Below are 22,496 nucleotides of genomic sequence, written 5' to 3'. Positions count from 1 at the left end.
AGATACGAGACGTTAGCTTAAATATAATTTATTTTTGAAAAAGCTCAAATGAGAGATACAATTAGTTGTGATATACGTACATACATACATTTCATACATGTCTCCTCAGTTCATGCAAAATTATGTATATACAATATTCTTTGCCCATGGTTTACTTTTACTTCTCTCATTGTAAAAATAATGTAATTATTAACGAATCATGAAACAGTAATATGTAATATTTTTCTCTCTTTGCGTTTAACAAAATACGTACTACATTATATGATTATTTGAAACAAAAATTAAAAAAAAAATCGGTAACTACGTTTAGCAGAACTCACCACTTCATAAAGAGTCAAAATAATATCTTGCAACAATTTTAATATTCTTTATGCAACTGCAATACATAAACACGTATATATATATATGTGTATGTTTGTGTGAACACATCAATTAAATTTTTTTTTATCGATACAATAGGAAATAAAACGTGTAAATCTGCAGCTTCTTTCTTATTTCAATACGTTATACTTAGATTTGATGTATTTTAAATTCGTTGAAAAGCAATAAAAAAGCAAAAACAAAAAAAAAATTGATCATATACGTTGCAGTTTAATATTTAGTGAAATATCATAAAATAGTTATTTTTCCTCCTGAAAGAGCTCTGTATTGCTCTTACAAAATTATATTATAAAATTAACAGATATTTTAACACTTGCTGATATATATATATATCGCGTATATATGTTCCTTTTTATTTTTTTTTAATCGTAAAAAAAATCTCATGGATTTTTCTTTCACAAATCAATGAAAAGTGGTGCTATTATTACTTTGAGTGTAAATGTTATACATTGAGTGTAATTGTAAAACGTTTTATTCGGTGTTTTATCTAACGTCGATCTTTAAACAAGTTGGGCATAAAAGGTCGTTGCAATTGAAAATTATAATTCGATTGCCATCCAACGTTGGCTCCAATATTAGTTCCAACGTTCGGTACAATGTTCGATTCAAGGTTGGATCCAACGTTAGAGTTTCCTTGCCAACTGGATGATGGTAAATTTTTATTCATATCGTTTAAAGGTAGCCAGCGCGAATCATTCATGTTCGGATTATTACTGTTTAGGCACAACGACTTCGATGGAAATGTTTGCGACTTGTTCTGCCAATTGTCTTTATTCTTTACCCAAGAGATCCCCTTATCAGTTTCCCTTGGCCAATTAATCGACGATGTAGGTTGATTATCGGCGTTTATCCGTCTGTCCTTTACTCCAAGATTACTCTCATCACCCCAGGGATCTCGTGCGTCTTCGGGAAGGTCATTCCAATCGTCTTTATCTCCTTGATTCCAATCGTTAGACTGCTGCTGTTCCCATCGTGACTTGTTCGTATTTATCCATGGCTCTTTGTTACGGCCACTTAAACTTTCCTTGCCTCGATTCCAATTTTCGCCGCTCGTACCTGATTTAGATGGACCGGACCATCTATTATCCGAAATCTGCCATGATTCTTTCACATTAGACTTTATATTCCATGAATTCCCGTGAGAAGAATCTCTGACATTCCAAGATTTATCTTGGTTAGATGACTTGAGATATCTATCATTATCGGATGAATCTTGCCAATTTCCACTCATCGTTGGTTGTCTTTCATTACACCAAATGTTGTCCGGTCTTTCATTAATACGTGGCCAATTATTACCTTGTTCAATGGCGCCTCGACTTGGTATATCCCATTCATCCGCAAATCTATTTACCGGCGACATTTGACGCCTCGGAGGAGATTGTTGTCGCCTTGGAGGCGAGTCGCGCACATGCGAAATTCGATGTGGCGAAAAACGCCTAAAAGAAGGCGACGGATGCCGCGGTGTCATATCTCTTGATCTTGAAGGAGAGATGAGTCTCCTAATAGGCGATATAGGTCTTTGTGTCTCCGGAGTTATGTCATACTCCATCGAAGACATACGTCGTCTCGGTGGAGACAACTGTGGCCTTGGGGGCGACATATGTCTTCTGGGTGATATTGGCCGGTTTGAAACTGGCAGTGGTCGCCTTGGCGGAGAAGTTGTTCGATTTAGTGGTGAAAATGAATATCTAGGTGGTGATATTTGATGTCTATCGTCAGATGAAGGCATCATTATCCGTATCGGCGATATTGTACGTCGAGAATACTCTCGATGTGGCGAAGAGTCGTGAAGTTGATACGGATGTTCATGTCTGTCTGGAGAAAAATGTCTTCTAGGTGGCGAGCTCGGACGTCTCGGTGGTGATAATAGCGAGCGCTTTGGTGAATATCTATCTGGTGGTGACACTCGTCTAAATAACGAATCCTGTTTTTTCATTGGAGAAATAGGTTTTCTCGGTCCTGTATTATTCCAGCGATTTTTATCAAAGTTCTTATTCTTATTTTTATTCTTATTCCAAGAATTTTGTCTATTTTTGTTATCAAATGATTTTTGAGGTTCAAATTTATTTCTATTGTCAGGTTTAAATTTTTTTGGTCTATTTGGCATCACCATATTCGGCTCTAACGGCGCCAAATTGTGATATTTTTTAAATTTTGATTTAGGCTCTTCAATTTCTAAATATTCTTTATTAGGTGTGGTGATAACAATATCCTGTGAGTGGATTTCTTGCACAAAACGACCTTTTAAAACAGGATCGTCATCAAGTTCCTTCTTTTCTTGAGTCTTTAACTCATGCTCAGCTGGTGCAATGCGATCCCATACTGAACGCGGGAATTTATTGGTTTGATCGAGAACCATGCTCAATACATTTTTTAATTCCCGGGCGGTCGTTGCGTCAACTGTAGGAGACGGACCGCTTAATTTTTCTTTAGCTGCTTCAAGAATTTCTCGACTCTTATTCACTTTCTGTATTAAATCTGTGTCAATTCGATTATGCAACAATTTTTCTCTCAAATCAACTTGTTCTTTGTTTTCTCTTGTTTTTTTTTCAAACAATGGATTGATTCGAAGTGTTGAATTTTCATGAAACCAATTCTTTTTCTTAGCTGTAGAATCTGATCAATAAAAAAAAAATTGATTAGACTTGTGTATAGATGCGTGTGGATGTGTGTGTTTGTTTGTTGCGTGAATATATACATATCATGTTGCGCGTTTATATGTATATAAATATAAATATATATATATATATATATATATATATATATATATATATATATACATATACATATATATATATACATACATTGATACACACAACAAACAAATACGCACACGCACTCGTCATATTATGTCTACTAGATCAGCAAACTTACCCTGCTGCCCTGGTTTAGGTCCAGGCTTTTCATTTTTCTTTGTTACATTTTTTATTTCTATTACATCAGGCGAATGGTCTCTTTTCAATTTAATTTTACCTTTTTGCGGTGAACTTGAACCGCTTTTTACGGCTTTAGTTGTTTTCTTTGTAAAGTTAATTTTTTCCACAAGCTCGGGTTTTGCCAGTGGATTTTTTCTTATTCGTAAATTCGAATCTTCAGTTTTATCGTCACTAATTTTTTTTTCTAAAACCTTAGTATTAGTCAGTGACTTGCTTTCTTCATCCAGCATTTTGATAAACCACGGCTGCGTAAGCCTATGCATAAGCCTACGTTCCATTAGAATAACCACCTCAAAATGAGGTCCAGTAGGCGATGTATCGACGACACATGCCCGAATTGGCATAAACGGATGACCAAGTGTATTTTCTATAGGCCGTGCGAGTTCTAATATTGCTCGAACTGATTGTTTTGTCAATGAAGTAACCATTACAATACGACGAAGAGAACTGATTTTTCTTAAGCATGTCATTACTTCAATAGCTAAAAAATACGATAAGTTAAGAATTTTATTATCATAAAATTGTGACCGGAACGCTAAATGTTGTTAATTAATAAATATTGTTAACAGAACTAATAACATTAAAGACAAACAAAAATTAATTTTAAATTTACCTCTACCCATATTGGTGTTCGCATTGATTACACAATAAGTCACTCGAGTTTTATTTTGTAAACCACGCGCAGAACTTAATTTTTGCACAACTTCAGCTGGAGATCCCGATATGAACGACGCGTTATATATGTTGTTCAAATCGCATGTCATTTCTGCTTCTTCTATTTCTGAAGGTATGTCAACTCCTATTACCTCTCGACATTTCTGTTACATTACAACGATAGTATGCATTTCATTAATTTGATTAATATTGTATTTAAGTGTATATATGTAACACGTGATGTTAAATTAATACATTCAACATACGCTTCATTTAAGTTGTTTAACAACGTTTAACTTACATATACATTTATGTAAGTTACGTGCAAGTACTTACAGACGCTATTGTAAGTCCAATTATACCAATGCCACAACCGATTTCAAGTAATGTAACTTTTTGCGAGGGTTCAAGCATGTCCGTAACCGTTTTGGCCACATTCCACGCAGCGGCAGCGCTGCACCAAAAATTTGTCTTAGGTGCAAGCTGCACTGTTAATTTACCTACTGTTTCGTCTAGAGCTTCTGCTCCCACTAAGAATGTTGTAACGACTTTATCATCACGTCTGAAATAAATGCAGTGAGGTATGCAAATTTCTGCTATTTCAAGCGCAGTTTATCTTGAAATTTTATTTTTCATTTGAGTTTTTTTTTTTTCTTACTTGTTCAGTGATTTGCAATAGAGAGATTTGACATTGCAATTCTTTCCTGGACCAAACTCGTATATCTGCTTTAAACGGTCCATAGTGCCGCGACTAATATTTTTTCCGGTTGCAAATAGCATGAGTTCATTTTTGCTATTGCAACGTACCAACAAATACAACCATTGTTGTACATTATCGATGTCTTGATCAAATTCTTTTTTTATTTTAACACCCATAAGTATATCATTCGATGTAGTTTCATTAGAAGCTGCATCTTCAGATAAAGTTGTTTGTAGAAAATCTTCAAATATCTATGTATCAATAATCGATTGATATCATAATATCAATGTAGATGTTTAAAAAAAATTATTTAAATAGTGTTTTTATGTTTAAGACAATTTTTATACAGGGGGTTTGACATAAGGTTTCGCTCCCGAAAACTGTGGGTAGGTAATGTGAATACAAGACGAAAAGTCAAGTACCACTTTGTAAAATTCATAATTATTTCCGAATAATAATCTAAAATGTTAAATTTTCGATTATTCATTACTCGGTAATAATACACGAACTTTGTAAAATATTACTTGACTGTATGTCTTGTATTCTCATTGCTTACTCAGTTTTCGGAAGCAAACCTTAGTCAAACACTCTGTATGTACACACCGCACACATACACACAGAGCCATGAAAAATATTATACCAATCATACTATTTTTTATGTAATATTATTAATCATTATGTTGCTTTATAATTATTTTTTTATTATTTTGTTATTATATTTATCTTTTACGTAAATTTATTTTCTAAATTAATAAATTTGCATATCTATCTATATGTAGATAAATACAGTTTTTAATCAAATTAAATAATTTTTTTTTTTTTTATATTTATAATTTTTTTTTTTATGTGTACAACTTATATTGTATTAAGCTTGTCTTGTTATTTATTATTAATATTACATTGCGAAGGTTTTATTACGGATATATTTCATACAGTTTTAAATTTTTTCTCTTTGGTTAAAACATTTTCCACAGTATATGTGCATTCTTTTTTTTGTCGTTGTATAATTAGTCATATCTTTAAATATTAGATATTATACTCTTTCTATCCACATATGCTTTCTGTCATAATGTGGATTTTATCATTTAACATTATTATTATCAATATTAATTATATTATTTTTATTAGTTATAGTAATTGGTTAAAAAACTTAATTACATTGTATTATATGTAATATCTTTTTTTTTTAATTTTTTTTTACAGCGTATAAGTATATAGATTTAAAAAATAGAAAAATGTCTATAAATTCTGTTTTACGTTTGAGATTATTGTTTGTGATTATTCAAATTAAATTTTTTATAAAATAAAAGATCCACGATTACACGTGCATATGTTTAACTAAACAGTCTTAATATTTTATAAAAACATGTAAATTGCATGCATATAAATTAATAAAAAAATATGTTAAAAAATATATATATAATTTTTTAAGAAATATATAAAAAAATTAATAAATAAGCTTAATAATAAATTTACCTTGACTGCCTTTAGTACAAAATATGGTAATTCAGTTGGACTCTCAATATTAGTAGTGGCTCCCAATTGCTTAATTCGTTCAAGATGCCATGTGGCTTTTAAATTTGAATTTGAATTCTCCTGTTTTATACCCTCCGGTATATATTTTTTTCGGCCTACATAAACATATTATACATATTAAACACATTTTACTTTACTGTACATGATAAATATATTAATGTTTTAATATTTAATTACATTTTTTTATTTTTTATAATGTATAATAAAACTTAAAAATATTTTTTTTACTTACACTGAAACTTCCATCGATTGGTAGCTATTTTTTTTAGTGAACAACGTCGAATAGGATCTATTTTACATATGGGAGATCCTTCCATTTTTTCTATTCTTTCTAACCATTTTTCATAAGAAGGATAAGAAACTGTTAAAACTCGTGCTAATTTTGATAATCTTTCTTTTAAAAGAGAATTTTTTTCTGCAAGCTAAAAAAATAATTTTTATGTGCAATAATGCAATGTATTTTACAATTTTTAATATATTAAATTAAAAAAAAAATATAATAAAACAGAATATAAACATTAGAACGTACCTTTTCTTCATACCACTTTTCTTCTACAAATTCTTCTTCAATAAAAGTCACTTCATCCTTATCTTCATCATCTTTGTCTCTTGCAAATAAATCTGAATCATTAGCTACTTTCATGCATTCGTCCACACCAAAGGTTTCAGGATCTAATTCAATATTTTCTATTACATCTAAATGATGCATTACATCTTCATCAGTTATATCCTTTTGTCCCTCAAATTGATCCAAGTTAATATCAGTGGTAAAATCAGTAGTATCGTCATTTAATGATTGATCAAAATCCATTATCATAGAAGTTAATTTGTCTGTATTATCATCACACTTTGCATCACCTGCAGGGTAAAAAACTGTGATTCTCCATTTCCAATAAAAGATCACACTTGAAATATCATACATTCATGTTTTTAATTTCACAAAAAATGACAAAGTTTGTTAATACTGTTCTTTCAAAATAAAGAAGAAAATTATCTTATTTATTAATATCATCTAAATGTCAAATATAATTGTTCTTGTTAAGTTATATTTCTAAAAAAATATTTTTTTTAAGGCAATGTGTATATACTTACCAGGAACAGTATTAGAATCTTGTTCTATTATATCATTTGTCTCTGGCTCTGGCTCTGGATCTGGTTCTGGTTCTGGTTCTGGATTAACTACAATTTCTTCAGATTCTTTTGTTACTTCAGGTATCTCCTCTACCATGTGTTCATCTTCCACCTCAGGCTGTTTTTCTTCATTCATAACTGTCTCAACATTTGCTAAAAAAACATGCCATAATTAAGCCAATAAACAAATACTCGTTGAATATATTACTTTAAATTAATTTAATTTCTGGATCCTGAGTTGCAGGTTAAAACATTTACCAGTCAAAGAGAAATCATCCATGGTGCCAATATATGAGAGAACAGAGAGTCGAAGAGCAACAGAGCAACACTTAGAGGATAAGGATTTATCGTCTTTGATATCAACAATTTATGCAGCCATACGTCTGACGTAACGTGATGACTAATAAAAGAAATTAAAGGAATAATTGAAGCTTTTCAGGGCACTAGCAGCGGCAGCACGTTAATAATGCAGCGAAATCTAACTATTTCAACTTTTTAACGGTTTGCTTGTTCGCACGAGCTAACTCTTACCATTTCTTAGCTTTCTTTTTGCAAGTAAGTGTTGAACGTACTGCTAGTGTTGCCAATATTGCCACCGTCTTCACCTCCTCGCCACCTTCGCGTGTAGAGCTTCTCACTTTGTTACTTCTGGCTACCAGATCGAAAGAGTGTCATGAAATATAAATGAATATATAAGCTCAGACGTCATGCTAAGGCGCTATGCTTACTTACAGGAGCTACTGGAAATACAAGATACACAATCGAGCGTTGAAGAGGACAAAAGAGAAAACAGGAACTACCATAGGAACAATCGCGAAGCATGTACGCAATTACAAATACGTCGATAGTCGTTATGTGAATTGCTGAAATGTAATGCGTTCGTAAAAGCATTAAGACGCAACATGATCGAAATAACCTAACTAAAGGTCTGCTTTTTTTTCATTCATTGTATTTTCCCCAAAAAAATTAAAGTAACATCAATTTGATCAAATATGACAAATTAACATCATTTCTTTTAATCACAATTTGATGAATACGTCATATTATTTAATTGAGTGGAAGTCTGTTAGTGTACTGTGCTGATTCGCTCGCTCCAATGGTAATTTCCAATCAAGTTGGATCGTCGCTCAACACTAGAAAAATGTTTTTTTTAAAAAAAAAAGAAAAAAAAAAGAGTATACCTATAATGAGTGCTTTTCATTTAGAAACACGTTTGCTGTTCCGCTTTTGTCACTCGTTAAATCGCCAACAAAAATAGAATAACACTTGCGTCGCTTGTTCAGTAAAATAAAAAAGTACGTATGCATGTATGTATGTATGTATGTATGTACAGTGAATATATATCTTTAAAAGACAAAATAAAATTCAAATACCAATTATTATGTTACAGACAGACAGACGGATAGATTTGTATCATCAACCGAGAGAGGGAACGAGAGAAACCGCCAGCCGTGAATCAGAACTTTTTCCTATCCGCATCCAGCACCATTCCGCGAAGTCATCGGCCAACAGAGCAGGGGGTTGAGAGGAATGGCTGGCCGCGTTTCGGTAGACGAGGTAAAGAGGGCATTCGCGTCGTCGGGTGCGAGGGTGCGATGAGGGCGCAGACGCATGTCTTATGGATTTTACCCCCTCGCCGCCGGTGGGTCGGAGGCGTTGGGGGTGTCGGTTATCGGTGGAAGGTCCTGCCGGAGGGAAACAGGGCGTTGAGGGAGGAGAGGGTGATTGTTCGCGGTTCCCTTGTCCGCGAAAGAGAGAAGGAGCGAGGCGCGAGCCGGCCCGTGGAGGGAGGTAGGAGAAAATGGAAGAGAAAGAGAAGAAGGATGGAGGCTCGCCGAAACGGCAGAAGCGACGGGCTGGGCCGGCCGTCTAGAACGCGCGTGACCTGCTTGATGCCGCGGGGATGAACGAATCCGCGCGTACGCCGCAGATACCACCGTGCACGGATCGGCAGCGGACGAAAGGGCTCTGACATGTGACCGAACCGGAGTGTGCATCGTCCCGGGGTGGGTGCGTCCGTCCGTCTGTCCGTCAGCGAGTTTCCGTGCGAGGACAGTTCCGTGGTCACCCACGTGTCGATCTTGGTAAGTTTCTTTTCTTTTTTTTTTTTTCCTATTTTTTTTATGAAGAATCGGGTACCAGGAGCCAAGGGTGGGTGGATTTTTTTCTCAGACGTGATCTCGCGAGACTTTCGACTCCCTGACTGAACGATGTAGCGCCCTTCGAGGACTACGAGGGCGAGGGCGAAAGCGATCGAAAGATTTGTTAGCTACTCGCTATTAATTATATTTCACTCGATTATATGTACGATGAAAAATGGACTTTTTTTTTTTTGATAGACTGGAATATGTAGCGTGTTTGCCGTGGAACATCAACGAACCGTTCGATCTGAGCACTTTAAATAATTTCCTCGTGGAAATGAAACACAAATTACAAGTACAAAGAGATTACCGGGAGTTTTAAGATTAATTAATTAAAGTCGTACAGTACGATGTAGAAAAGCTATAGGAATTAAACCTTTTACTTTTTAATTAATTTTATACACATTCATAATTATACATTTTCTTGTCTTTTTATATATATATTTTTATTACAATATACACACACGTGCGCACATGCATACAAAATACATTGCACCCTATCAACTTTTTTTAATGCAAAGTGCCGAACGACAAACAATTTACATTTAATCCCCTTCGCGCATTAATACGTGCATTAATTTCCCGTCAGTAAAATCGGAAATTTATTAAAATTTCAGAATTACACCTTGACTTAAAATTTAAAACATTCTTGATCAAATAAATTCCAATTTATTTCACCAAAAACAAAAAAAAATTGTTAATATTTCCAATTAATTAAAGAAAAAAAAAATAAATCTCGCAATTATTATTTATTAATTGCATAATTTTATATTTGTGACTTGTGTTTTATTAACAGATAATATTTCGCGGCGCACAACGGAAACAATATTCATCGCGGAAGTTTCGAACGTTGTGTGCTCTCCTCTTCATCAATGGTCCCGTCGCATAGTTGAGGAAATAGTTTCGCCTATTTCACAGCTTTACCCTCCAGCGTAGTCTCATGTGCGCGCACGGCCTGTCTTTCCTGGTATCTTACTTATACCCTCGCGTTTTTATTTCGCAACTCGACGGCCCGTCGAGGATTTCAACTGTCTCGGGACTATAACGTCGTGAACTTTCTTGACACGTATCGAGCTCTATTTGTAAAATTGTAAAATGTTCTGCTACCACCGGATGGGGGGGGGGAGGGGTACTTTACTATTAAATAGATATTGACTTCCACGGAATTTTTATTAGACTCGAAAGTAAAATAAAAATATATTCTGGAAACGTAGATCAATATGAGAAAGAGAATTTTAGCAGTATCGATTAGTTAATCATATAAGCCAAAAGATATTTTTATTATAGGGTACACTTATTGAGGAAAACGTGACGAAGTCAGTGCCTCGTGAAGTATGATAAAATAATGATGATAGAGTAGAATACAAAATTAAAAATAAATAAAGAACGTACACTTTTGCACAGTTATGTCCGATCAGTGAAGCTTTACACAAGCTCGAAGTGATCGTTCGAAATGGATTCAATTTACGTCGTTAGATCAATAGAATGGAAGTTAAATCAACTGCATAGGAAATACATTTTTCGTGCTGCTAATGTAACAACTGCTACTACAAATACGGTTCCCACGTTTCTGCAAATCTTCGATTTTCATTTATTTTCGGTAGGCGAGTCTGTGTGCATTGTCGTAAGTGTAACGATTAAAAAAAAAAAAAAAGAAAGGAAAGAAAAAAAAAAAAAAAACATGTTTTAACGTTACCAGAAATATCGATGTTCCGTGCGAGAAGTTCAATGCTTACGATCGCGTGTCGTAGACCGAATATGTGAATATACACTTACATATTAAATATACATATACGTGTCGGTGGCAAATGTCGGTCTGACTCGATTACTTTGGCGCACTTGTCGTAGGGGGGTTTGGTTTGGATATAGAAGATGGTAGGGTTGCGCTCGCGTGCGGTTGCTACACGATGGGGCACAACATAGGGGTGTTAGGGGGAGGCACAGAAAGGTGAAGACGGTGGAGGTGTGCGAAGCGTGAAGGCTGATTCACGCTCGGGATACAACGGTATAGCTGGTTCCACCGACACGGATTGACTTTAATCTCAACTTAACTTGACGTTTATCCTGTTCTAATTCTTAGAATTAAATGGAGATAAAACGCAAGTTGAATCGAGATTGAAATTAAATTGTATCGGTGGAAGTAGTCCCCTTTGCGATAGGCATCGACTCGATCGAATTTCTTCTGGTTTTTTTTTTTTTTTTTAATTTTTTTCTTGGCAAATTGTTGCCGCTGCGAAAATAATTTTGTCTCTTGAACACTCGGTGTAGACTTCATACTTTATACGAGGCAACGTGCAAATTGTATTTTATATAAGCTTTGCCACGTTAACGGAGATTAAAAAAAAAAAAAATGTAGTCACTTCGGTTATCTCAGCGTCAAATCTCTTTGTCACCGGGAATAATATGTAAAACTAAATTCAATGCAATTGTTAATTATCTGGGTTATTTCGCGATCGTAACAATTACATTACGGATGTCCGCAATGACCTAGATCACGGTCGAATCGTTTGAAACGTTTCCGAGGTATCTTGTTTGGTAGAAAATTAAAATTACGCTTTTCTTTACCAAGTTTGCCTCTTTTGGTTTTTTTTCTTTTTTTTCAATACATCTCAGGACTTAATGTATCAATTATAAAGCATTTCTTTTTTGTAATCAATGTGTCAAGCATTAAGGAAAGAAAGCATGTCAGGAATATTGAAGGGAAAAGAAACGGAGGATAGGTTTAAAGAACTCGAATATTTAGAAACCACGTTGGGCTGTCGCAACCAAGTGTTCCGTTTACGGCTAATTCAATTCGTGCAGATGCCTCTGCCGCGTTTGTTCGCGTAAACGTACCGATAATTATCGCCATTTGGTACGTTTATTATGCACATGTTCTGTCGGATGCAGGTGACAATGCACGCGCGCGCCGTGACGGGGACCCCGAATGTAATTTAGCGTGTCACCAAACTGCCGACCGGAACAGCAACGACAATATTTATCCACCAAGAATACACAGAATTTATCGGCGGCTGCACACGACGTTGCACCCGGTTTCACCCTGTACTTTCATTGTTTTTTTTTTTTTTTTTTTTTTACGAGTGCGTTGCGACGAGAAATACCCATCTTGTGCCTCTCTTTTGTCACGGTGGTCCTCTTTAGAACGAAGGCTCATATCCACAATTGACGATTACGAGATGATGCGCGAACGCCCACATGCATTATATTTTATTCGACGACTTCGTTCATCGACTCCATAGTGTTATCTGGCTGCGTAAACACGTAATCGTTTATAAAATCGCTTCGTCGTCGTCTGGTAATAATCGTCGTGCAATTACGATCGTACGCTACAGGTGAAAGTTTTACACTAACGATAAGAATTGTTAGAACATTGCAAAAGTTGTGGATCGTCCTTAAAATAACGCTTGATCACGTTAAATCTTTTAAATCGAATCAGTATTAATTCAAGCTGAATTAATGAGAACGTAAAGGCGTTCACGTTTCATTGGATTTTAAAGTCGAAGATTCTCGTCGTCGTCGGAAAATATGCCAAAGTTTGGTATCGAGCTGCACAATGGTGGTAGAAAATTTTATTTTCCAAAGGCACACTCGTTAAAATGCCAGTGTGTCTTTCAATTTTTAATGAAATTATGATTATTAATGATACTTGATGTTCGAGATGACGTGATTACAGCGGTAAAAGATTTGTTAAGCACCACATTTAATGGTAAAAGTCAATAAAACATTAATCCCATCAGCGAATGTGCAATCTTGAAAATTTACATGATTAGCGTGCATTACGCAAAGTTGGCTGTTTCAGCCTTGGAAAGACCATAAAAAGAACAGGTACATGCAAAATGCTACTATTAGCGATGATAAGATAGTCAAAATGGCTTCAACATTATGAATAGATTCATTTGTTCGTTTCAGAATTCAGTTTTTCCTTTTTTTATATTTTTTTCATATTTTTTCCTCATAAGGTGATTAAAAAATAAAAAATATATGGAATGCACATTTCGGAAATTTGCTAAAAACGCGAGCTCCAAGTATATTTTTCAGTATGATATGTAGGTAATTTTATTACTTACGAAAGCAAGCGTGATAAGATAGCGATGCAAAGCGAATGCTTGGGTAGTCTGCTAATGGACAGTGACATTCGAACAGTCCGCCTATGCACAGGTTTACTGCAACCATTTGCGCGCGAGTTATTGCAAGGTTTAGCACGGCCGTGTGAAAATAGCGTACTTAAATGTTGAATAAAAACCGGAAGAACCAGGAATATTTCGGGCGGGCAAAGATATAATTCCCCTTCGAATTAATCCATGTGTTGTTTCGTTCTTTGTTAATTTAAAGTTGGTGATGTTAAGTAAATGGTGTGTCACATTGTGCGGATGATCGAATGATCCGGGCGGCAGCGTGTGCTAATGACGAGTCATATAACACCAATGACAAATTGCTAGTCACGTACAGCGTACAAATATTGAGCGAGTTGATTTTAATACAGCGTTGCACCTCGTTTTTATACGTGCGACATGATGTAGTTGGACAACAGACGCTATTTTCCGCGATGAAATTAATTTAATGACGTCGAGTCGAAACGATTCGAAGCTGGCGCTTCTCTCAAGGGGTGAGCGAGTTATCGATAAGTTGCAAGAGCATTCCGCGCGAAATTCACGGAAACGTGCCGCGTCCTTCGTAGGCGTTCAATTAAAATTTATCGCATTTGTCATACCCTATAGTAAAAAAAAAAACCCCTGCCGGTGTTTCCAGTTTATTCACTTAGAATAGGAAATCTCTATTTATAATATCGTGAAGAACCGATTTTTAAGCTTATTTCAAAGATATTCAGGAAGTCGTTTCATCCCCAATTTTAACGAAGATGAGTGCTGGCTCTTAGGCAATGAATGTATACAGTAATTAAGATTCTTTAAAATGATTTCAGTTTGTAGACTTTAAGCGATATTATCGTGTTTTGATCGAACGATATTATAAAAAAAATTGCGGAAATAAACAAGGTTATACAATCTTATCGAATATTGCCAGTACTCTAGGATAACATATCTCGCGCGCGAATAGGTCTGCACGCGTTGTATACGTGGAGTTTGTTTCGCTAGAAATTTATATGCTCGTATGCAAAGTGCTGGCCGCATATTATGCGTATTTAAATTAATTGAAATATCGCTGTCGGAAAATTACGTGATTCTCTTTGAATTATTTAATAAAAGTCAACAGATTTTTCTTATTAATCTTTAATTGATGTTTTTTTTGTTACAGCCGAATGTCGTGGAGCAAAGTGACGGCACATGGCCACTAGATAAGGATCACGGACGACTTAAGGAACCGGGCGGTATGGGTTTCCCGCGTTTCTCCCTGAAGAGATACTTTTTCTACGTGCTATGTCTGACGGGCACGTTGCTCGTCCTGCTGAATCTTCTGCAGGACGACATATGGCACAGTATGCGACCACATCCCGCCCAGCCGCAATCGGTCCGAGCCGCCGGCGATGGGCCAAAGGTATGTGCTAAATTATTTATTGCCTAGATTAAAAAAAAAAGGAAAAAAAAAAAATCACTATTTCATCACATATAAAGAAAATACTGTAATTAATCACGTGAAAAATGTTTCTTATTATTATCAACTTCTTAAATCTACTTTTGTGAATCCGAAATACAACATGACGATATTGTTGAATTAATTATAACAATTAATTATAGTTTTTGTTTAACGATCACGTTAAATCGTGTCACTGAACATTCATTATCTCTCGTCGACCTTCATTTATTTTAAAGACGATCGAACGACACTTTAAAAATATATAAAAGCACCCTTGTAAGCAGCCACTAATTAAATATAATAACTTTTACAAATTAATGTTCGTTAATTTTAATTTTATGTTGCAATGTCGATGGGTTTAATGACGAACAAAATTTTTTTATTGTGATATTTAATACAGTATTTTCCTGCGATATATATATAATATTCCGCGGCGTAGTTTATAATTAATTTATTCATAGCTACAGTTCTGCGATTATAATTGCAGATCGATATTGTTTCGGAAGGAAACGGCATGAGAGTAAGTTATTACCTTGATACGTACGAATATAATATTTTTATTGATTGTGACATTTAATCGACAATTGGCGTATCAATCGGATTAAATAATGGTGCATTAGCTTGATTTATTATTATATTAATATTTGTAATTGTAAAAGAAAAATCCATATCTTAAAGATGATTATCCACCGTGATTGCTATGCTAGATATATTGCTAACTGTATCTTTTAATCAAATACAAGGAAAATAGTAAAAATGTACGATATCTATGTAGTATAAACTGCTGCGGAGTGAATTACGGTTAAAGAAATAAAAATTAATTTCGCTCGCAGATGAAACCCGATTGGCCTTTGAAATCAAAGAAGCCGACGATGCGAGTATTACGTACTCGGGAACGAGTGAGGAAAAAACTTTCGTCCGAGGTACGGTCAATTGTAGCGTCAATTAACTCAAAAACATGTAAAAAAAAAAAAAAAAAGACATTTTTGAAAGGCTAAATCTTATGAGTTTCTCGCATTTCTAAATATGCCAATTAAAAGATAATTTCCATAAAGAAAATATGTGTACAGACATATACATTTTATTCTTACGAGATTTCGTTTAATGATGTTACTTTTTTCGTGTTTCGTCTTGCTTGTTATGACGCTTTAAAAAAAAAAAAAAAATTAATTAATAAATAGTGCGTATGCTTGCTTTTCGAACGTAGAGGCTTCTATCTTTTCGATTGGGCTTTCATAGTGTTAATGAATCGCATAATTTATGGCCAAACATACAGTGAAATATATTTGAGTGTTTTTCAAATAAAATGTGAGTGGTAATTTATACTTAAAGAGAAGATGTAGAGTTTTTATTGTTGCCCGATTGTTGCTGCTTTTCCACGATGCCGATTAGCTCTCTCTCGCTTGGCTCAGTTCGTGTCGGGAGATAAAATGTCAGCTTAATTTCGTACTATTGCCTGCGTAGCAATATAGTGTAACATTTTTTTTTTATAATTGTCCATATGTAGGAGGAGAAAATTTTGTTTCGACATTTTTTTTTATTACTCTGAGTTACATATTATAAAATAAAATATGTAATATGTCAGAAAAGAAAAAAGCTTTTGTTTTTTGTCCGTGCATAATATTGTACTTAGGAACTTTACAAGTCATCACTTAACTAATATGAATGCATGAGTTTTCGCATTTGCTGAATAGACTAATAAAACTGACATATTAAAAAAAAATTTTAATTAATAAGATATTATAATTATTTAAGTATTATAGATACTAAATAAATTAATTCAACCATGTGTCATCTAGGGCAGATTATTTTAATTTCTTGATAAGCTTTATCTGATAAGTAGTTATGATATGTATACTTTTATCAAAAAGTAAAATTAATATAGGAATATATTCTATTAATATACAAATATGTTTATTTCATACATAAAATTTATCAAGAAATTTAAACAATTCTCCTTCAGTCGCAAGATCATTATAATTCATCTGTTATAAAATTGTTTCTTTAGCTTGTAGTACTGTTCTTATAATTGCAGCAAAGAATAACATCGTAATGCAAGAATTATTATATATGTACATTCTTTTATTTTTATTTAAAGGTATTAAATATAAATGGAACCGCAAGCTTGAACGAAAATTCAATAGACTTGGATCCATCACGAAGACCTTGGTACATGAAAGGAGGAACCAGAAGACCTTATCCAGCGATAAGAACTCGCAATACCGGCAAAAGATTAGCTCAATTGTGGCCGGAAGAAGATGCTTACGATGATCGTGTAACTAATCAGGTAATTCAATTACACAAGAACCAGCGATTTCTCTAAAGAACCTGTACTAATATTGTAATTAATTTTGCAGCTAATGTTTGTGCCACCCGATTACAATAAAACAAATGGTCAGCATCAATTGAAAAAAATAATGATTTCTCACGGGATGGCCGAAGCCAAAGTCGGTCCTGAAATATTCTTTCAGCAACGCTGCCCGGTCAATACTTGCACGATTGTTCGTGACAATCCAGACAGCGCCGATCTCATTTTATTTAAGGATTACATCACTCACGTTGGACGAAGATCTTACGATCAGGTAAATTGGACGCAATAATAAGCGATATTAATTTCTGGAACCCGAGAAAATGCAATTGACTCGCCGCATATGTAAGAGTGGTTTTATTATTTTTAATAAGAATTCCTTATGCGATTTTTGGCAGGTGTGGATGCTGTATTTTTTAGAATGCCCTTATCACACGCAGAGTGTGAAAAGCGCCCTTATCAATTGGACCGCCACGTATCGGCGTGACAGTGATATAGTAGCACCCTACGAAAGATGGCAATATTACGATTCTAGCGTAATGCAGATTCCGCAAACGTTTAATTATGCAGCAAACAAAACGAAGAAGGTAAAATCCCCGATTAGATTAATTTAAAGATATTTATTAAGTATAATATTTCACTTTTTCTACAAATTAAAATATATACTTCTTATAATTATAATATCGAGTATGTTATTATCGTAGTACATTAATTATTATTCTCGCTCCTAGCGAATACAAAATAAATATTATCATATATGACATTTGTCTTCATTTGCCATTTAATCAGGTCGCCTGGTTCGTTTCCAACTGCCATCCCCGAAATCAGCGCATGCATTATGCCAGGGAACTCTCGAAATACATCCAGGTGGACATTTATGGTGCGTGCGGCAGTCTGCGGTGTCCACGATCACAGTCGCAAACGTGCTTCGACATGCTCGACGAGGACTACAAATTTTATCTCGCGTTTGAGAACTCCAACTGCAAAGACTACATCACGGAGAAGTTCTTTGTTAACGGACTTGGGTATGTGCGATGGCATTTACTGCTCTCTCTTTCTCCTTCCTCTTACTCTCGATCTTTGTTGGCGGATACGATACGTACAGAGTCATGGTACATATTCGAGATACAAATGTATGTCGACCTACTCAATACGCTCGCTCATTTTACCTAGAGATCAGCAACCTTTGCCAACTTGTACAGTGTATTGAATAAGGTCGCGTGCCAACTAACTCGCATTACCTAATCTTCTCTACTCACGTTATTAAACTCCTGAACGAGATAGTGGTGTTGTTAATTCTTGAGAATGAAACATGCACGTGCATAAAATATGCCTGTAACACGGAATTCTTTTAATGAAATAGTTTCCTCTTTTTACAGCTGTATTAATTAATTTTTTTTTTTTTTTGGATACGCAGGCATAATGTCCTGCCCATTGTGATGGGCGCTCACCCAACGGATTACGCGCGGAGCGCGCCGTACCGTTCCTACATCCACGTGGACGAGTTCGAATCACCGAAGGAACTCGCCGAGTATCTACATCGGCTGGACCGCGATGACGACCTGTACAACTCGTACTTTCGTTGGAAGGGCACCGGTGAGTTTATTAATACATTCTTCTGGTGCAGGGTATGCGCCATGTTGCACGACGATCGTCCGCCGAAATATTACAAGGACGTGAACGAATGGTGGCGAGGAGATGGGGTGTGCACGACGAGCTCGTGGCGGGAACACGATCTCACACGTCCGCAAACTACCTGAAGAGAAGAAATCGCCCCGGGGATACATTCAAAGGATTAAACTCTTCCGGCGGCAATGGAAAGTTTCGTGTGTGCGTGCGTGCGCCCAAAATGCTCAATTTCTACAAACGATTCTGATTCTTCCAAAACAAACCGTTGCCTGGGGTTAAGAGGCTGCCGGAAGCTTAGAAGCTTAGGAGAAAGTATATCGTGCTTTCGCATCTAACAATAAGTGTGTTGTCCAAGGCGGACCACTTACCGCCTGAAGATGTTCGACCGATCGCAAGTTTCGAAACGACAGCCTGGCGACACGTGAAAAATCGCGTGGCCCCGTTTCACGGGCACTTGTGCCGCTCTGAAGAAGGTGTTAAAACCCTCATCAGTGGAAGTGTCACGCGACCTTTCATCGCTCGGCTGCTTTTACGGGCGCTTGAAAAGTTTACGTGGTACCCGTGCAGTTTTCCACCACTGCGCGAACGAAGCGAATTTACTCGGCGATCGAGACATGGACGTAAGTTAAACAAGAAAAAATAAAAAACGAACTGGCGAGGCAGACAAATCTTTCAAGCTTCAAATGAGAACGTTCGCTCGTAGGAAAAGACATGCACGAATTTTTTTGAAGAACGGCAATCTCTGTGCCTAATTGTCAAATCTTCCAAAATAACGTTTCTACACACTCCTTTTTCAGACGGTGAACAAATAATTGAAATAAGAAGTTTTATGAAAACGGCGACAATTCCTAAAAAGTCGCTTTATTTATACTACAGCAAAATTTATTCAGGGGAAAAAATTTTACGACGTTCATAAAATATAATAATATAATACGTATCGCGAGAATCAAGTGCAATATGTAATTTGTTTTCAAGGTTTTCGATTTTTACTATCAATTTAGTATCGACGTTTATTGTTTGAGATCCTAAGTATTATCTGTTCGATTTAAAAAAGTAGACATACCGGAAATAAAAAATTAAAATTAAATTTTTATTTAAAACGTACTGGATGAGTAACAGCAATCTAATGAAAGAAAGAAAATAAACAGCTACTAGATTTGCATGTAAATTAAAAGAGTTTTATATAAAATTGAGTTTTTGTCGAGGAAAGAGAGGGCTCGTTGTTTTTTTTAAACTTTTTTTTGCTTTTTTTATTTTTGCAAAGTGAGGATCATTGTTCTTGTTTTTAATATTAATAGTCTTTCTTGTAACTTCTGCGAGATCTAAAAAATTTATGTGCATTCAGATTACTTGACCTATTTAAGATTTAATTTTTTCGGCAATAGTATGAAATAACAATTTTCCTTAAATATTAGTATTTATTAATACAATGAATAGAATTCCTGGATGTGTAATTAAAATGTTCATAGTATATAAGTTACTTGCATTTATATTTTTGGTTAAAAGGATGCGTGTATTTTTTTTTATATTTTACGAAACGGACTGCATTCATTTTTTAACTACAAAGTATTTACTGAGGGTACAAATATTTGCTTTCGCGATAAGCGTGCGTGAATTTATAATATATATACGAGTCTTATCCCTGAGTGCACACGAATTTTGCAATTCATTAAGTCATTTTGTCGAGGTTCGTTGTTTCTAGTCAAGAAGAAGCTTAGTCAAATATTTTCGAATATAATTTATAATTCTAGTATTATATACAGCAAGTACCTGTTTGAAATAATTCCTATTATAGTTTCTTTTCGTAATTGATTTTAAATTGTACCAATTATCCGCGCGAAACACAGTACGTATCATCATGGCTAATCATGTTCACTCTATGGCTAGTGTCAATTCGAAAACAACGACTTACGGTTTGACCACTAGGCCAGCTCAAACGTAGCTCAAACTTGGACAGAATCGGTCCAAAGAAAAGACATGAAGCACCGAAAAAAAAAATAAAAAAAAAAAAAAAAACGAAAGCAAAGCGCAAAAATATATATTTGAAACGCACGTAATGTAAAACACATGTAAAATCACAATATAGTCACCACGAGACAAATTTAATAACCACCGATCTCGAACGGTTCCTACGTTATGATAATTGTTCACAGTGCGCACAAGCAGTAACTAGATATTTAGATAATTAAATAAATTAGTCGAAGTGGCGATCGTACCAATTAACATCGAGAAGATGCGCATATCTCGAATACTTGGACAACCGATTTTTTTTTTTTACAGTATTTAAGTTATATTATAATGCGTAGTCAAAAAGATATTACCTATTTATGTTATCCTACGATGTTATACGAATTCAATCAAATTTCTTTTTTTGGAAGTCGACGTAACTCGATATTCCCGTTGAAAAAAAAAAGAAACAAGGCAGAACAGCGAAATCTGACTGTAATACAATTTTTAGTCTCATTGTTAAGTTTATTAAAGATTGGTGCTGCCTGAAACAATTGGTGCTGCTGCATGACGTATGTAAGATGCGTGTGTACGTCGACGACGAATTACCGATTCAAGCGGCCAGTGTAGATCTGAATATAAGTACCAGACGTTAGGTGTATGTAGGCGGCGAAAAGGGCGCGAGAGAATAACGTATTCTCGATATCGAGATATATCCGAAATATGTGATAAATAAATGTTTCACGAGTATACCGTCGGTGTTGTATACCCTCGATGTGCACGGATCATAAAATGATAATTGAGAATTTGATGGAACTAAATAGCTCTTATTTTGCAATTACTAAACGAAAGAAAATGAATCTACCCTAAATTCAACGGCGAATGTTAATTACGTATTCTCTCGGCGACTCCCCGGTGTTATCATCAGTCTCTAGATAGCACATTTGTAAATAGTAGCGTGTACGAATTAAGATAATTGTGTTCTTGTAACGTAAAGAGCATCTCGTCACCGTAACGTTGAATATGTCGATCGTGGTAATAAATAAAGCTACGCGAGTAGTATTTGCCTTGAGAGAACGCGAAGTCGGTTCAAGACTCTTCACCAACCCCGCGATAGAGTCGATCTTGAAATTATTTGTTACGACATAACGATTTGAACCGAATTCACGTTTCAGATTCAAAAGTAAAGCACTATTTCGCACAGCTCTAGTAGATAATGCATTGGAATCGATATTAAAAAATTTCTATGATAAACCGTAACAGACAATGTGGTCCGTTTGGGCGCAAATCTGCTTATTATAAAATTTTTTTTGTTCTTTTTGTCGGACGTTACTTGCTCTTAGCAAGCCACGATTAGTGCCATAATGATGTAAGATTGTCAAAAATTAATCAAAAATCATGTCATCGTCTTAATCGTAACATGCGCACATCAATTTTCCGCGAATCAACAAGGCGGAAGGTCCACGTAGACATTCCCCATAATTTCTCAGATATTTTATGTATGTAAAAATTAATTATGATATAAAAGACCATCGCTAAAATGTAATCAGTCGAAAGATTTATTAACAAAGAGATTCTGATTTTTTTTCTACAAAGGTGCG

At 35.1% G+C, this 22,496-nt stretch overlaps 2 protein-coding genes across 10 annotated transcripts; one reads left to right on the top strand and one right to left on the bottom strand.

The window, feature by feature from the left end:
* Positions 1–12: 12 nt before the first annotated feature.
* Positions 13–8,850, bottom strand: LOC139101677 (uncharacterized). 4 transcript variants are annotated; one of them, XM_070655017.1, is made up of 12 exons: positions 8,712–8,850; positions 7,870–7,990; positions 7,597–7,738; positions 7,300–7,491; positions 6,737–7,065; positions 6,440–6,629; positions 6,148–6,302; positions 4,630–4,922; positions 4,308–4,533; positions 3,931–4,135; positions 3,256–3,798; positions 13–2,997 (listed from the first exon to the last, which is right to left on the bottom strand). In XM_070655017.1, exons 3-12 carry the CDS (start codon positions 7,616–7,618, stop codon positions 869–871), a joined length of 4,284 nt encoding a protein of 1,427 aa, XP_070511118.1. In that variant the 5' UTR covers positions 7,619–7,738; positions 7,870–7,990; positions 8,712–8,850; the 3' UTR covers positions 13–868. The 4 variants fall into 4 exon arrangements, with proteins under 4 accessions (XP_070511118.1, XP_070511116.1, XP_070511117.1 ...); XM_070655015.1 differs by lacking the exon at positions 8,712–8,850 and adding an exon at positions 8,071–8,450; XM_070655016.1 differs by lacking the exon at positions 8,712–8,850 and adding an exon at positions 8,071–8,450 and having other exon boundaries at positions 7,870–7,986.
* A 106-nt stretch (positions 8,851–8,956) lies between these two features.
* Fucta (glycoprotein 3-alpha-L-fucosyltransferase A) lies at positions 8,957–22,441 on the top strand. 6 transcript variants are annotated; one of them, XM_070655043.1, is made up of 9 exons: positions 8,983–9,422; positions 14,733–14,972; positions 15,499–15,531; positions 15,845–15,934; positions 17,110–17,298; positions 17,369–17,593; positions 17,718–17,906; positions 18,109–18,344; positions 18,737–22,441. In XM_070655043.1, the coding sequence occupies exons 2-9, from the start codon at positions 14,808–14,810 to the stop codon at positions 19,077–19,079; spliced, it is 1,470 nt and encodes a 489-aa protein (XP_070511144.1). In that variant the 5' UTR covers positions 8,983–9,422; positions 14,733–14,807; the 3' UTR covers positions 19,080–22,441. The 6 variants fall into 6 exon arrangements, with proteins under 6 accessions (XP_070511149.1, XP_070511144.1, XP_070511146.1 ...); XM_070655044.1 differs by lacking the exon at positions 8,983–9,422 and adding an exon at positions 12,563–14,085; XM_070655048.1 differs by lacking the exon at positions 18,737–22,441 and having other exon boundaries at positions 8,957–9,422; positions 18,109–18,676.
* Positions 22,442–22,496: the final 55 nt, after the last annotated feature.

The sequence above is a fragment of the Cardiocondyla obscurior genome, linkage group LG04 (genome assembly GCF_019399895.1).
Source record: "Cardiocondyla obscurior isolate alpha-2009 linkage group LG04, Cobs3.1, whole genome shotgun sequence".
NCBI classification, from domain to species: Eukaryota; Metazoa; Arthropoda; class Insecta; order Hymenoptera; family Formicidae; genus Cardiocondyla; species Cardiocondyla obscurior.
The sequence above is the reverse complement of the archived record's forward strand: the minus strand, read 5'-3'. Positions and strand labels throughout refer to the sequence as shown.

Excerpts from the sequence above, each read along its gene's own strand:
- LOC139101677 (XM_070655017.1), bottom strand. The coding sequence starts at position 7,618 with ATGGATGATTTCTCTTTGACTG. Across the intron at positions 6,303-6,439 it reads CAATCGATGGAAGTTTCAGT|GCCGAAAAAAATATATACCG; the intron begins GTAAGTAAAAAA and ends ATGTTTATGTAG. Across the intron at positions 2,998-3,255 it reads ACCTAAACCAGGGCAGCAGG|ATTCTACAGCTAAGAAAAAG; the intron begins GTAAGTTTGCTG and ends TTTATTGATCAG.
- Fucta (XM_070655043.1), top strand. The coding sequence starts at position 14,808 with ATGGGTTTCCCGCGTTTCTCCCTGAAGAGATACTTTTTCTACGTGCTA. Across the intron at positions 14,973-15,498 it reads CCGCCGGCGATGGGCCAAAG|ATCGATATTGTTTCGGAAGG; the intron begins GTATGTGCTAAA and ends TTATAATTGCAG. Across the intron at positions 18,345-18,736 it reads TTCTTTGTTAACGGACTTGG|GCATAATGTCCTGCCCATTG; the intron begins GTATGTGCGATG and ends TTGGATACGCAG.